We start from the raw sequence: 12,071 nt of genomic DNA on the forward strand, positions 1-12,071 counted from the left end.
CAGTGGTACCACATTTTGCATGGAACAATTGTACAGCTTGTGTTAGTAAGTCCAGAGAGGTAACATACAAAATAATGGCATTTTAACAGTCTTCTCTTTTTCCTCTTAACAATGCAAAAGTAAATACAAATGAACTATGCCAGAATGATATTTTTCTTTTTCCTTTACTTCATTCTTCCTAGATTCCCCTCCAAGAGAATGCCCTTATTAGGCAATAACTACCGACCTCAAACAAGACTATTGCTTTCTGCAACAGTGTCTCAAGCATGGACAGACAAAGCTGCACAACTGATGACAGCACAGCCTCTATTTGTTCTACTAACCACATAACTGAGCAAGTAACTGCAAAAAAAAAGTTGCATTTTCATTGCTTCTGGGAAATATTTTATCTAACTTCATCATGTTTCCGATGAAAGCACCCGCCTGTTGGACAGGTTTGGTCACATACTCATGCTAGGGAGAAGTCAAGGCAGCTACTGCTGTCATGTAGGAAATCTGGGACTCTAATCTCCTCTTCTGAAGAAACAGTCCATTCATCAGCCAGAGCTGTGCTTATCACTGTATACTTTTAAGCAAATGGTGCTGAGTGATAGAGGATAGGGTGTGGTTTACAATGGCTTGGCGAAAAGGAAGGAACTGGGTGCTTAGCTCATCCATCCATTGTTAGAGAAGTATATTTTCTGCATTTTTAATAGTGTCTAATCAAAAGACTGAAGATATTTAGCAATAGAGAAGAACAAACCTTTTCTGGCGTTCACATGCTATGAAAATCCCATAGAAGGACACTGTTATTTTCCTGGCAGATAATTCCCATGATTTCCATGTGCAAATCAAGTTTACAGCAACTACTGAAGATACTACTACTTTGAAGCTCTCAAACTAAAGTTCAGAAGTATTTCCTCACAACACAGTGTTTTCCAGTCCCAGGCTTCTGGAGAAAGCTCAAATGAAGACACAGAGTGTGTCACGGGACAGCTGCTGCTGGTGCCTCTCTATTCGGGGGTGAGAGGGCCTGATAGGAAATGCAAACTCTGGAAGAGCCTTGACCTGTTGAGAAGTCCTGACAGAGGCTGTGGCTTGACCATGGATTCATTGTATGACACAGAGCTGTGCTCAGCCATGACCCTGACAGCAAAATGCAAAGACTGGGGCCCAGAGGGTTGCAATCAACTGCAACTCCCAAGGAATTCCTGTGGGAAAGGATGTCCATGTACATTTGTCTAAGCTGGGCTAGTCCTGAGAGGCCACAGTTTTGCTGGATAAAGTACAAATAATAGTGTCACGGTCCAGGTGCAACAATCAGTACCTATGTGTGCAGCAACAGAAGGTACCAGCACTAAATAACAATCTGATTAAATAAACTGAGGTAATGCACTGTGCATCAAAGTCTATATATCAATTAAAATTATTATTAATTAAGAACAATAACATTTAAAAATAATTAAGAAGTGTTTCCCTATCTGTTTCTCCCTACTAAGCTAGTGCCTTAGTGCATATTTCTGTTGCTCTCACTAACTCAGTGCACAAACTCAAACCTCATACCAGTGGTATGGTGCAAAGCACAAATCCTTTTGTGTTACCTGGGAAGAAAGGTCAGTAGCCATGCTCCCTGAAAAACTTATCAAGAGCTATCAGACTGATAGGCTTAACACCCTAGAAATGGTAAAACTAGAAAGCAGGAAACCAAACTTCTAGAAAACACAGTATACAAGAACATTTGGGTACTTCAGTACTTGCTGTACTACCTAATAATGTGATTTACACTCATACTTACACATCAAAAGTACAAATAATGAACTAGATCAGATGGCAAATTGACTGATTAAAATACCTAAATAAGTATGAGCTGCTAAAGACACATATGCACTCCATAGGAAAGCAGTGGGTTTTTACCTGCAGGACTAGTCTGCTCTCATCATAGCAGGTCAGTTTTGTAGACAGTTGACCAACATAAGGGCCAAATTGTGTTCTCTTCTGTATTACTTTCTTTGCAAATACACCAAGGACTGTGAAGAAAACAAAGAGCAGTCTAATATTAGTACAGACATCACAAATTATTTCTTGTATGCTTACAGTTGTGAAAATGGAGATAAACAAAATAGTGCAGAACACATGGATTCTTTTTCTAGACAAATAAGCCCACTAAATAATTCTAAGGTGAAGAATCTAAAAAGGATGGAAATAGGTACTGATTTTATTTTTTTTTAATGGGACTTACATTGAATAAAAAAGTACCAAAAATCCATGACAGGATGTTAAACTGAGTATGCAACACAAACGTGTTGATGCTCCTCAATCTACAAACTGATGTTATTGTAGTCCTCTGCCTTTTGGCATAATTTGGGAGGTTGTTCTCTCCCAATAAGAGTGGAAAGAATCTATAAAAACACAGTATTAGCCTTCTTAATCATTCCGGTTATTCCACTGCCAGATCAATGGAGTGACAGTGTAGGCATCTTGTCATTCTCTGTCTGAAAAGCAATCTAGGCAGGACTAATTATACACAGGTAGCTGTGGAAAATTTGCACACTAAGAACATCATTCCTTTGTTCATTTTGGGCATTCAAACTGCTTTGCTTTCACAAGGAAGCAACAGTTTTTCCACAATATGAACTGAAAATGCTGCAAAAGGTAAATTACCCCCCTGTGATCTCTGGAGTTTGCAGGGGGTGGATAAGGGATGTCATTTACCATTTTGTTTTTGACCTTTCATTGAATACTCTTTCCTGTTTTGCATGCTTGGGGAAAAGAGAAAAAAAAAGTAGTAGTGCATGGCTGTTATTATTAGATACAAATTCAACATTCATTAAACATGGATTGACTGAACAGAGCTAACTGGTTGTTCACAGCTAAATGTCACACCAGCTCTGGCTAATGTCCCGCCATCAGTTGATGTGTCTGTTACCAGAAACCAGTCACAAAAAACAGTAGCTGACTGTGAGCTTTAGCTGTGCTCAGCTGAAATCTGTCTTCATAACACAAATGCCCAATGATTATGCCTTGAGTTACTCGTGAAAACAGGCCAGTGTCTTTGTCTCCTTTTTCTCAAATGTGGGAAAAAGAGCTAGAATACTTACTCTGCTGGTTTCCAGCTCTCAGCTCCAAGACTCGCAAAGTGAGGTAGTGAGGTAGGGTGAGGCGGGCCCGGCTGGGAATAACCCTATCTTTAGCCCTGATGAGTGGTCCGTGGAGTTTGCATTCTCCTATAAGGCTTTTACCACAATCCTCACACCCTACAAATCCAGAAAAGGGAACCTGTTACTAAAAATGACCAACTGCTTTCCAATTTTGTCTCTTCTAATTTTGTCATGTTGAGAACACATCTGGAATTACGAATGCTTTTCTTCACATCAGTCTTCTACATTAGGTAGTGAAAAGATTATCTGCAAGTCAAAACTAAACAAGGAAGGTTTAAAATAACACCTCCAGCATTCTCTCCTGAGCAAACTGGTGCGTCTTGACCTCCAAAGATTTTGACATATTCTCCTTCAGAGGTGTCACAAACGGTGCCTTTGGAGACTAGGATTGGAGCAAAACTGGACTCTACTGCGTGCCCAGCTGTAAAGATGCATATATTTATACAGAAATGTGGACAGAGTTGTTAGTAATAACCTAGGTAAGGCTGGTCCCTTCCAACCTTACCCATTCTGTGACTAAGAAATTCTGAAATTTGCAGAGATCCAAGGAATCCAAGAAAGACTTTGTGTCTGCTGCACAGAGCATTCCCAGCAGATGAGACCCTCAGAGTACCATGAGAAATGAGTATGATGGGTCCTACAGCCACAGCTCAGTTGACAATCATGCAGGGGCAGCCTCCTCATAGGCTGCTCTGCCTGTGGAAGTAAGGAAAAGGGGCACACTGCATCTCCCAGCTGTTGGTTCCCAGTAATGACATCTGCAGGCTGAACACACGGACCATCCAGAGAACTCATTAAAGAGAAATACATGTCTGCAAACTGACTTTCCCCCAGCACAGCGAGATATTTTTGGTTCAGTGCAGCTCAAACCAGTTGCCAGGGAAACTCATACAGAGCAGTGACAAAACTGAGCAATGAGACTTTCCAGCAGAAGGTCATCTCAGCACTGGTGTCACACAGGGCGATGGGAAAAAGGGGACTTGTTGCACAAAACCTTTTTATAGACAGTAGAAACCAAACCAGTGAGCCAACAATGCTTTACGACTGAGTTAAAAAGAAAAGCTGATATTGGTCATCCATGACTACCTCATTTTGTTTTCCTCCTGAAAACTCTGCTGAGCAAGTCTATTCAGTAAGTGACAATACAGAGCAGAGGAGGGGAGCCAGAACAGCCAGGAGAGCTCAAGGGAGCACTGTAGCAGGGACTGGGGCAGGAGAGGTGAGGCTTCATCACAGACAGGCGATCATAACCAAGGGGCATAAAGGGCTCAGGAGACACTGCCTGAGGAGACATCAGAGATAGTCTTTGAAAAAGGACAGCAGCACCAGAAATGTCATATTCAAAAAGGTTTCTGTTTGTAAACACAAGCAGGCACTCGACTACTAAATCAAGCACCTTGAGAGTCTAGTCCAAAATCTCCCCAGATAAGCATAAAGTATTCCTACCTACTTCTTTGGGCTCTCCATCAACTCCAGCTGAGGAGATAGATAGACTTGTGTGTTGGTCAGGCTTCAATAGTCTGACTACTGACTACTACAATAGTCAGTATTTTTCAACAATTTGTGGACCATGGAAGTTTTCTTCTTCCATGGCTTCCAGGCTGCACACCTGCCCTGTGAATAGCTGAAAAACATTTATTTTTGCTAGTGCTACAGATAAAGAACATGCCCCTTACATCCATTGCTTAAAATGCACAGAGCCCAACAATATAGCTGCCAGGTATATTTTTCTTGTTATACATTTGTTTATGTAACCAAAAGTCCTCTACAGCTAGGCTGCAAGAAAATAAAAATATTTCCTTGGTCATTTAACTTAATTGGCTTTTAAAAGAATTCACCCTTCTGAGGGCAACAAAATTATGAGGGCTTCCTGAGCTTGCTTGGAATAATAGTGACTTTGTCTCAAGTCAAACAGCTCCTGCTTGGAGAGTCATTGTATGCAAACGGCCGAAACACATTACCAAAAGCAAAATGGAGACAAAGAACTGCTGTTAGAGGAAGGATGTGTCTAATCATAAGTACACGACCTTATCAATCCATGCCATACCTCTGTGATTCATCACTAGCAAGCTCCTGAGCAAACCTTCCAGCTGCCCCAAAGCAGTGCCCACCTCTGAGGCTCTAGGGTGGGCAGCTCCCAGGAAGGCTGGAAAGGGCAGGCAGGGGGAAAAGGGCATCCCTTGAATCAGCTTCCAGATTCTGCAGTAGTGCTCCATTAGCTAACCCTCCTTGGTCCTCCAGATCCAGGACATAAGGTCTGAAATGATTCACACATGGGTAGTAGAGAGGCTCTCCTCTAAATTCAGGAACCACTTTGCATCTAACTGGGTGTTGAGCAAGGGTCTCCAAGCTGGGCAGCCCCACAGACAGCTGCCTAGGCAGCACACCTCAGCAGCAGCAGCAGCACAAAAACATCAGCCAGCCCTGCACAAAACTACCTGCAGAGCTGGAAGCACTATTAAGCACCTTGCTAGCATGGCCTGGGATTCTGACCTGACACAGCTGCCCAGCACCTTGAAATATGAGATTAGCTCAGTCGGTTAGAGCATGGTGCTAACAACACCAAGGCTGTGGGTTCAGTCCCTGCACACTTAAAGAGTTTGACTTGATCACACTTGTGGGTCCCTTCCAACTCAGAATATTCAGCAATTCTGTGGAATATCCAGTTGTCCAACACTTCTCCTAAGGTTTTCTATGTATACGGGTCATGAAGATAACTAGAATGACTTAAGTTACTTAATAACAGACATACTGGAATTACATTCACTACACAGCATTTCTGACCCCATACCAACATCTTAGTACCCTGACTGCAAATTTATTGTATTCTAAAAATAGCCAGGTGTACCAGAAAAACAGGATTAGAACACTGCAAATAGAATAACTTTAGGAGCTACTGAAGGAAACTGAGATCTTTGCAATTTCTGTCCTCCAAACTAACAGTGCAAAACTGTCAAGTTCACATTCTTTCTCAACAGGCCAAGGAATGATCCTTTGTGTTTCAATGCTAAATTACAGGTGCCATTGACAAAGGAGGGTACATAGAGCCACAGCACAGTTTGTAAAGCTCACACAGATTTTATGCCACTTTTTAACTTGACTAATTAAGTAAAATATATTTTTTCAACAACAACCTCAGAACACACTCTAACCTGTTCTGAAATAGGGCTCATCCAGCTATGGAAACAACATACACTCTGTTGTACTAGCACTAGAAATTAAAAACACTTGGTCAGAGGAATTACTTTCTGCAAAGAAGATTTCTTCTGCTTTTTGCTAGGCATCTTAGTACCTCAATGCTTTTTCAGTTTCCTTGCTCCCTTAAATTGTATTTACACAAACAAAATTAATGGATTCGAGGTCATGTGCAAACATGCAAGAAAAGTAAAACTGCCATTATTCCTCTGCTTTGTTGTGATTTAGATGAATAGGCAACGAAAAGAAATAAACAAGATTTACAGGAGTTACAAGCTGTTAAAAACCAGACTGTGTCATTTACTACATCCTTAGAAAAACAATGCTATATTGTCCCCTAGAGGGTACTTCTCCATTCTTCCTCTGTCCTCGCAATGATTCTGAAAAAATTCCAAATAATGCCTTTTTATCTATCTGTATATAAAACTGCACAAGCTAATAGATCTTGCAGCTGTTCAGATTTTTATTTTGCTGGACCTCCCTGCAGCAGAGGGGAGGCAGGCGAACAGAAGAGCCCAGCCCTGGAGCAGGTGCAGGCTCTGACCAGGTTGCGGGTGTGCAGCCACCACTTCAGTCGCAAGGACAAAGCGCTCACCCCTGCCGGCCACCACTGGAGGGGCTAAGAGAAGGGTGAGTACATCTTCCCAACACCCCCAGCCGGTACCCCTGCACCTGAATGCCTCTGCTCCCACTTCTCCCACATATTGGGAGGCATGGTTGGCAGCAGCCACCCCCTGGCTTTGCCCCGCTCTTTGGGTCATCACAAAACTGAGACCCGCTGCCCGCAGGATGCACTCCCACCACACGAGCTGACTGGACACTGGTGGCTGTGCTCCCAGGGAGGAGAATGGGCTGTGAGTGTGGCTCACCTGTACTGGCCTCACCATGCTGGTGCCTCACCCCAGTCCAGGTCTAGGTGACACTTCTCCTTTGCTGCAGCCTCTACAGCCTGACAGCCCCAGCTGCCAGCCTGCCTCGTCCTCCACACAGCTCTGGGGCCACCACGCTGCACTGGGACAAGCTCCCACTGCCAACAGTAGCCAAGCTGGCACGGCAGCTTGGGCAAGCTGGACTTGAGCACAGTCAACAAACTGGTTTCCAAAACAGCAGCAGGGCTGGAGCACTGTGCCACCCCCAGAGGCACAAGCCCAGCCTCGGGGAGAGCTCATTAGTGTGGGCGAGGAGCCATGGGCTGCGGTTCCACAGAGCCCTGCTGCACAGATAACAGGAGCTATACATAGCCATGCCAGGAACTGCAATCACTGTCCTGATAGCTCACACATGCCACTGGAGCCTGAACCAGTCAGCAGCAGAACATCGCTTCTTCAAACCAGTTTGCTAGAAACTAGATGCTTATCAGGACCTCCTCCCTGCGTTTTCTCCCACCCCTGCTTTCAAGTGAGACTTTACAGTACCTGAACATTTCAGCGGCCCACAAGATGCCTGCGGTGCAATTACGTCCCCTGTGAAGGCAGAGGTAAATCATTTCTTTTCAATTGTCCACTTGGAGCAAATGCACCCTGTGAGAAACGATCAGAGGCTGAGCAGACCTTGGCATTTGCTGTGCTGTTTTGCAGCATTAGAATTAGCTCCCATGTGCAGAGGGAACAAAGATCAGTGTACACAGCAGTTGAAATCCTAGCCTAATTACAATCATAAGATTTGCATAGCAAACAACAGTAATTTATTCCAGAGTAAAACTGTAGCACTCCGTTAGCCTTGTTCAGCCTTCACAGAGAGGAACACTGCAAAAACACCTCCTGGATATTTTCTGAAGTACATTGCACATGCCAGTCTTGGTTCTCTTAGCCAAAGGTGCATGAGGGTTTCCAGCCTGAGGTCTGTTTTGCAGCACTCTGTGCTGGAAAACTTGAAATCCTTGTTCTACAATTTATTTGGCAAAAAATTCAAAGTATTCAATTAGCAAACAGTTATTTTCCCATTATTGTGGGCCACTGACACACATTTTCTCTGAAAAAAACATTAATGAAAGAAGCTTTATAGCCTAAGTTTGACGTGCAAAACAAAGCTTTTAACTGATTAATAACTGATTCTATTTATATTGAAGTAAAATAGAACTTGTCATAATTACCAGAATTCAGAATAATTTTGTTCAAATCCCATTAACTTCTGATATTTTATTATGCTAAATTGTCTACAGAAAGATCTTTACTTGTTAACTGGAAAAACTGATCCCTAGTCCAACATCAAAATAGGTGAACATTTCCTCAATGTCTCCTTTTCACGTGTTTTCTATGTCATACACCAAAACTTTGTATTCGCAGAGACGTATGACTGCTCAGCTCTGCATGGAAAAAAAGAAAAAATACGTAAATCAAGAAAGCCCACTACAGGCTGACTTTGCAATGATAATCATTCACCTGGATAAAGACTGAAAACTTGCATTTCTGTGCATGACATTGTATTATTTGGGAAGCAGGTGCAGTGTTTTCCATAACCCAGCACCCAAAATAATACCACCCTGACAAGGAAGGGGAAAAAAAAAAAAGGAGGCAGATTTACTCCTGTGTGCTTGAGAGGGAAACTTCAGATTTCAAGCAGAGTTCCCCTGTCTTTGACACACAGAAACCCTGAAGCCTTGCAGCCCCTACCTGGTGGCACCAGCACAGAAACTGTGGACATGCTGCTGGGGCAATACTGGCCCCTTACCAAGGGCCAGCACCCTTGTGCTGCCATGCCAAGGCTTTCTGGTGAGAGGATGGGAGCTCCTGAGACACAGGTGAAGGGTGAAGAGGAGTCCTGGTCCTGCTCAGGCATTAGTGGCACCCTGCACGTAAATGCCTACTGCTCTTGGGGCCCCTTCCTTGGGAAGGAGAACAGTAGGTGGTTTGCAAACATCCCAGAAATCATTCTGAACATTAAACATATTCATGGGAACATGACCTCACTCTACTAAAATGTAAAACTTTAAAAAGGAGTTACTATATTTGGAGACAGAAACAGAGAAAGAGAACAGCAAACATGCCTTACTGCCACCCCACCCCATACATTCAGTCAGACCTGCAGGTCAAGCTGATTCCCTAAAACCCAGCACTGCAGGTGAACCTGCCCCTCAAGCACCCTGACCCAGCCTCTGATGTGCTGTGACACCTTCCTTCACCTCACCTCCATCCTCCCTGTGCCTGTCTTTGCTCCCAAGAAGAATGAAGATTTGGAAGGAGAGTTACACCCTTGCGTTTTCAGCAGTCGGAGATCATCTGTCAAGGCACCTGCTCCTTCCTCACAGCACTATGATCCTGACCAGCTGTTCTTATGGAAGAATGCCTCTAGAAGGGTGGCTCAGCACTTATCTGACTGTAAAGAAACCTCACACAAAGCACATGTCCATTCTTCTGGCACATGTTCCAATATGTAAATTCTTCCAAGCTGCAGAACAATTTGTTATACAAACACATACAAAAGATAACAAACACTATGATTCGTTACTCGTTCCTAATAGGGAGTCATCATGACCATAATCAAGCTCATCTGGGAACAGTAAGTCTTTCACCTGGTGGCCATGAAGTACTACAACAGGCAAAGCCCAAAGAAATTTAAATAGTTCTCAGTAAAAAGTCAGTCTCACTTCAATCCCAATGAGGCTTCCTACCGTGCTCGTTCTGTCTAGCAAATCTGAGGAGCAAAACAGTTAGAGAAACCTCAAGGAGCACAGCTGGGCTATGGAATTCAGCAGTTCCAGTACGTTCCACGAAGGCTGTGCAGCAAAAGGACACCCGTGCTCTGCTGCATCTTACAAACTCCACAGGAAAAAGGTTACCTTCACTGTCTGAACACCTGAAAAGGCAGCAACTTACACATCCTTCCTGCAAAACTAAAGGAGAAAAAAGCTCCAACAAACTAAACAGGAGGGAAAGTATGTAGGTGCAAACTTCACTGCAGTCTGATCAACTCATTTATCAAAGCTCTTGGTATGTTCATTCATCTAAAAATGACCTCAGGTCAAAAAATTCATTGATTGACTGAAAGCTAATTTAAAAAATAATCATTTTCTGGTTATTCTTGGGATAAAACTTACTTGCCACATTTCCAGTACACCACATGGGGCTTGGTTGTTATCAGAACCCACATACATAAATGAGCACAGTTCAAGTGAAGTCACCTCCCGTAGTTTACATGTAATAGCTTCTAATCAGTATAAACAAAGAGATTTCTCTTTCTGCTGAAAGCTGAGCACATTTCAAACAATCATATTGAAAAATGCAGCTGGATTTTCCAGGGTTTTTTTTTCCTTCTCTCCCTCCACTGTCTTGGCATGAAGTCATACAAAATTAGATCCAGAAACGGGGAAGGAGGTTAACAGCAAATTCACAGAAACAACTACTACTTTTTACGAGAAAGAACCTGAGTCAGCATAGCATGGTCCTATGAAATGCACAGCAAGAAGCTCACTGAGAGGGAAGCTTTTCTGTTGCACTCTGCCCATCTTCCCCAGCAGCAGTCCAACCTGGTGCAAGGCTGTGGCTCCTTGTCTGTGACACCTTCTGCTTGCTTTAGGTCTTCACTAGCACTGTCCAAACTGCCCTGTTTCTATACTGTAGATGGCAAGACTAAAATCCCCCTGTCACAGAAACAGAGACAGCCACCAGGAGAGTCATATTCAAACGGCTCATAGGCACCCTGTGGCTCCCAGACTGCACGCTGGACCCCCAAAACTGCATCTCCCACACCACAAATTCTACCTACACAGCAGAAGCATTTCATGTATCTCAAGCACTTTCCTTTTGGAGAGATTTTTGGCAGGACAGATGATTTATTTTAGTGTGAGACATTTTAGTGGAAAATGTGAATGCTACTATGGCAGTTCAACACAGACACCAGAATCTTCCATCTTTGTAATAGCAGAAAAAACCCCATATAATAGATCTTCCTAAATTCACGTATGTATAAACACACATGCACACAGCCACACACACACCACAGTAAGTGCATTAATACTGTCAGCAGTTTTATTGATGGCAGGTCAACACCACGGTTTCAATTCCGATAAAGGAAGTGCAGCAATTATAATGACTAAAGCTTAGTATTGATTAGTTGAAATATTTCCAAGCCTTGCAACATTCCCTTAAAAGGGAACCCTAGATTGGGTCTCTCGCTCCTTCACTGAACTTGGCTTTTAGTGGCCAGCAAATCCAGATGTTGTGTTGAAGAGACTGGTGGAAAACTTGGTGAAAAAAGCCACCTCTCCTAAGGAAACCAGCCCAAATCAATTCTTTATTTTCCACTGGTGACTTTCAACATGGACTTGTGGGAAGTTTACCAGCAAAGACATTAGCAGCTGGGATATATTTCCAGCTGCTTACTGGAAGAATGAATCGGGCAGGTAGACACACTTTGGAGAAGGTAACATGAGTTTACTGTAGAATGCAAAGAGGAAGCATGGCATGCAGAGTGAAGAGATACCATATTCATCCCGTGGCTGCAGAAGCAGATATCTTTAGAGGCACATATAACAACATGAAGCAAATACAGCTACTGGGAATCAAAGTGCAATGTTTGCACCCCCACTTCTGCAGGTATTAGTCTGTGCACATGGCTCTATTGACATGCAAGTAGCCACATTATGAAAGAAAGAAGTCCATGTGGAGAAGTGAATACACTTAGGACTGATCAGGGCTGAGACCTTGGAGTCTGAAAAGAACACTCCAGTCCACATTACATTCAGCAGAAGCTATTAATAAAACTGGAAAATGAGTTAACTTCTTCAGTGAGCCATCCAAA

The 12,071-nt window shown here is 43.1% G+C and overlaps 1 protein-coding gene across 1 annotated transcript in view; it reads right to left on the bottom strand.

Moving 5' to 3' along the window:
* Positions 1–12,071, bottom strand: part of PLAGL1 (PLAG1 like zinc finger 1) — a 32,697-nt gene that overhangs the window by 9,382 nt on the left and 11,244 nt on the right. The window contains exons 3-4 of the mRNA XM_005420102.2: positions 3,078–3,233; positions 1,894–2,006 (exon numbers count right to left, since the gene is read on the bottom strand). Coding sequence (XP_005420159.1) covers positions 1,894–2,006; positions 3,078–3,233 — 269 coding nt within the window. The remainder of the gene's footprint in view (positions 1–1,893; positions 2,007–3,077; positions 3,234–12,071) is intronic.

Source organism: Geospiza fortis, unplaced genomic scaffold (assembly GCF_000277835.1).
Source record: "Geospiza fortis unplaced genomic scaffold, GeoFor_1.0 scaffold162, whole genome shotgun sequence".
Lineage (NCBI taxonomy): Eukaryota > Metazoa > Chordata > Aves > Passeriformes > Thraupidae > Geospiza > Geospiza fortis.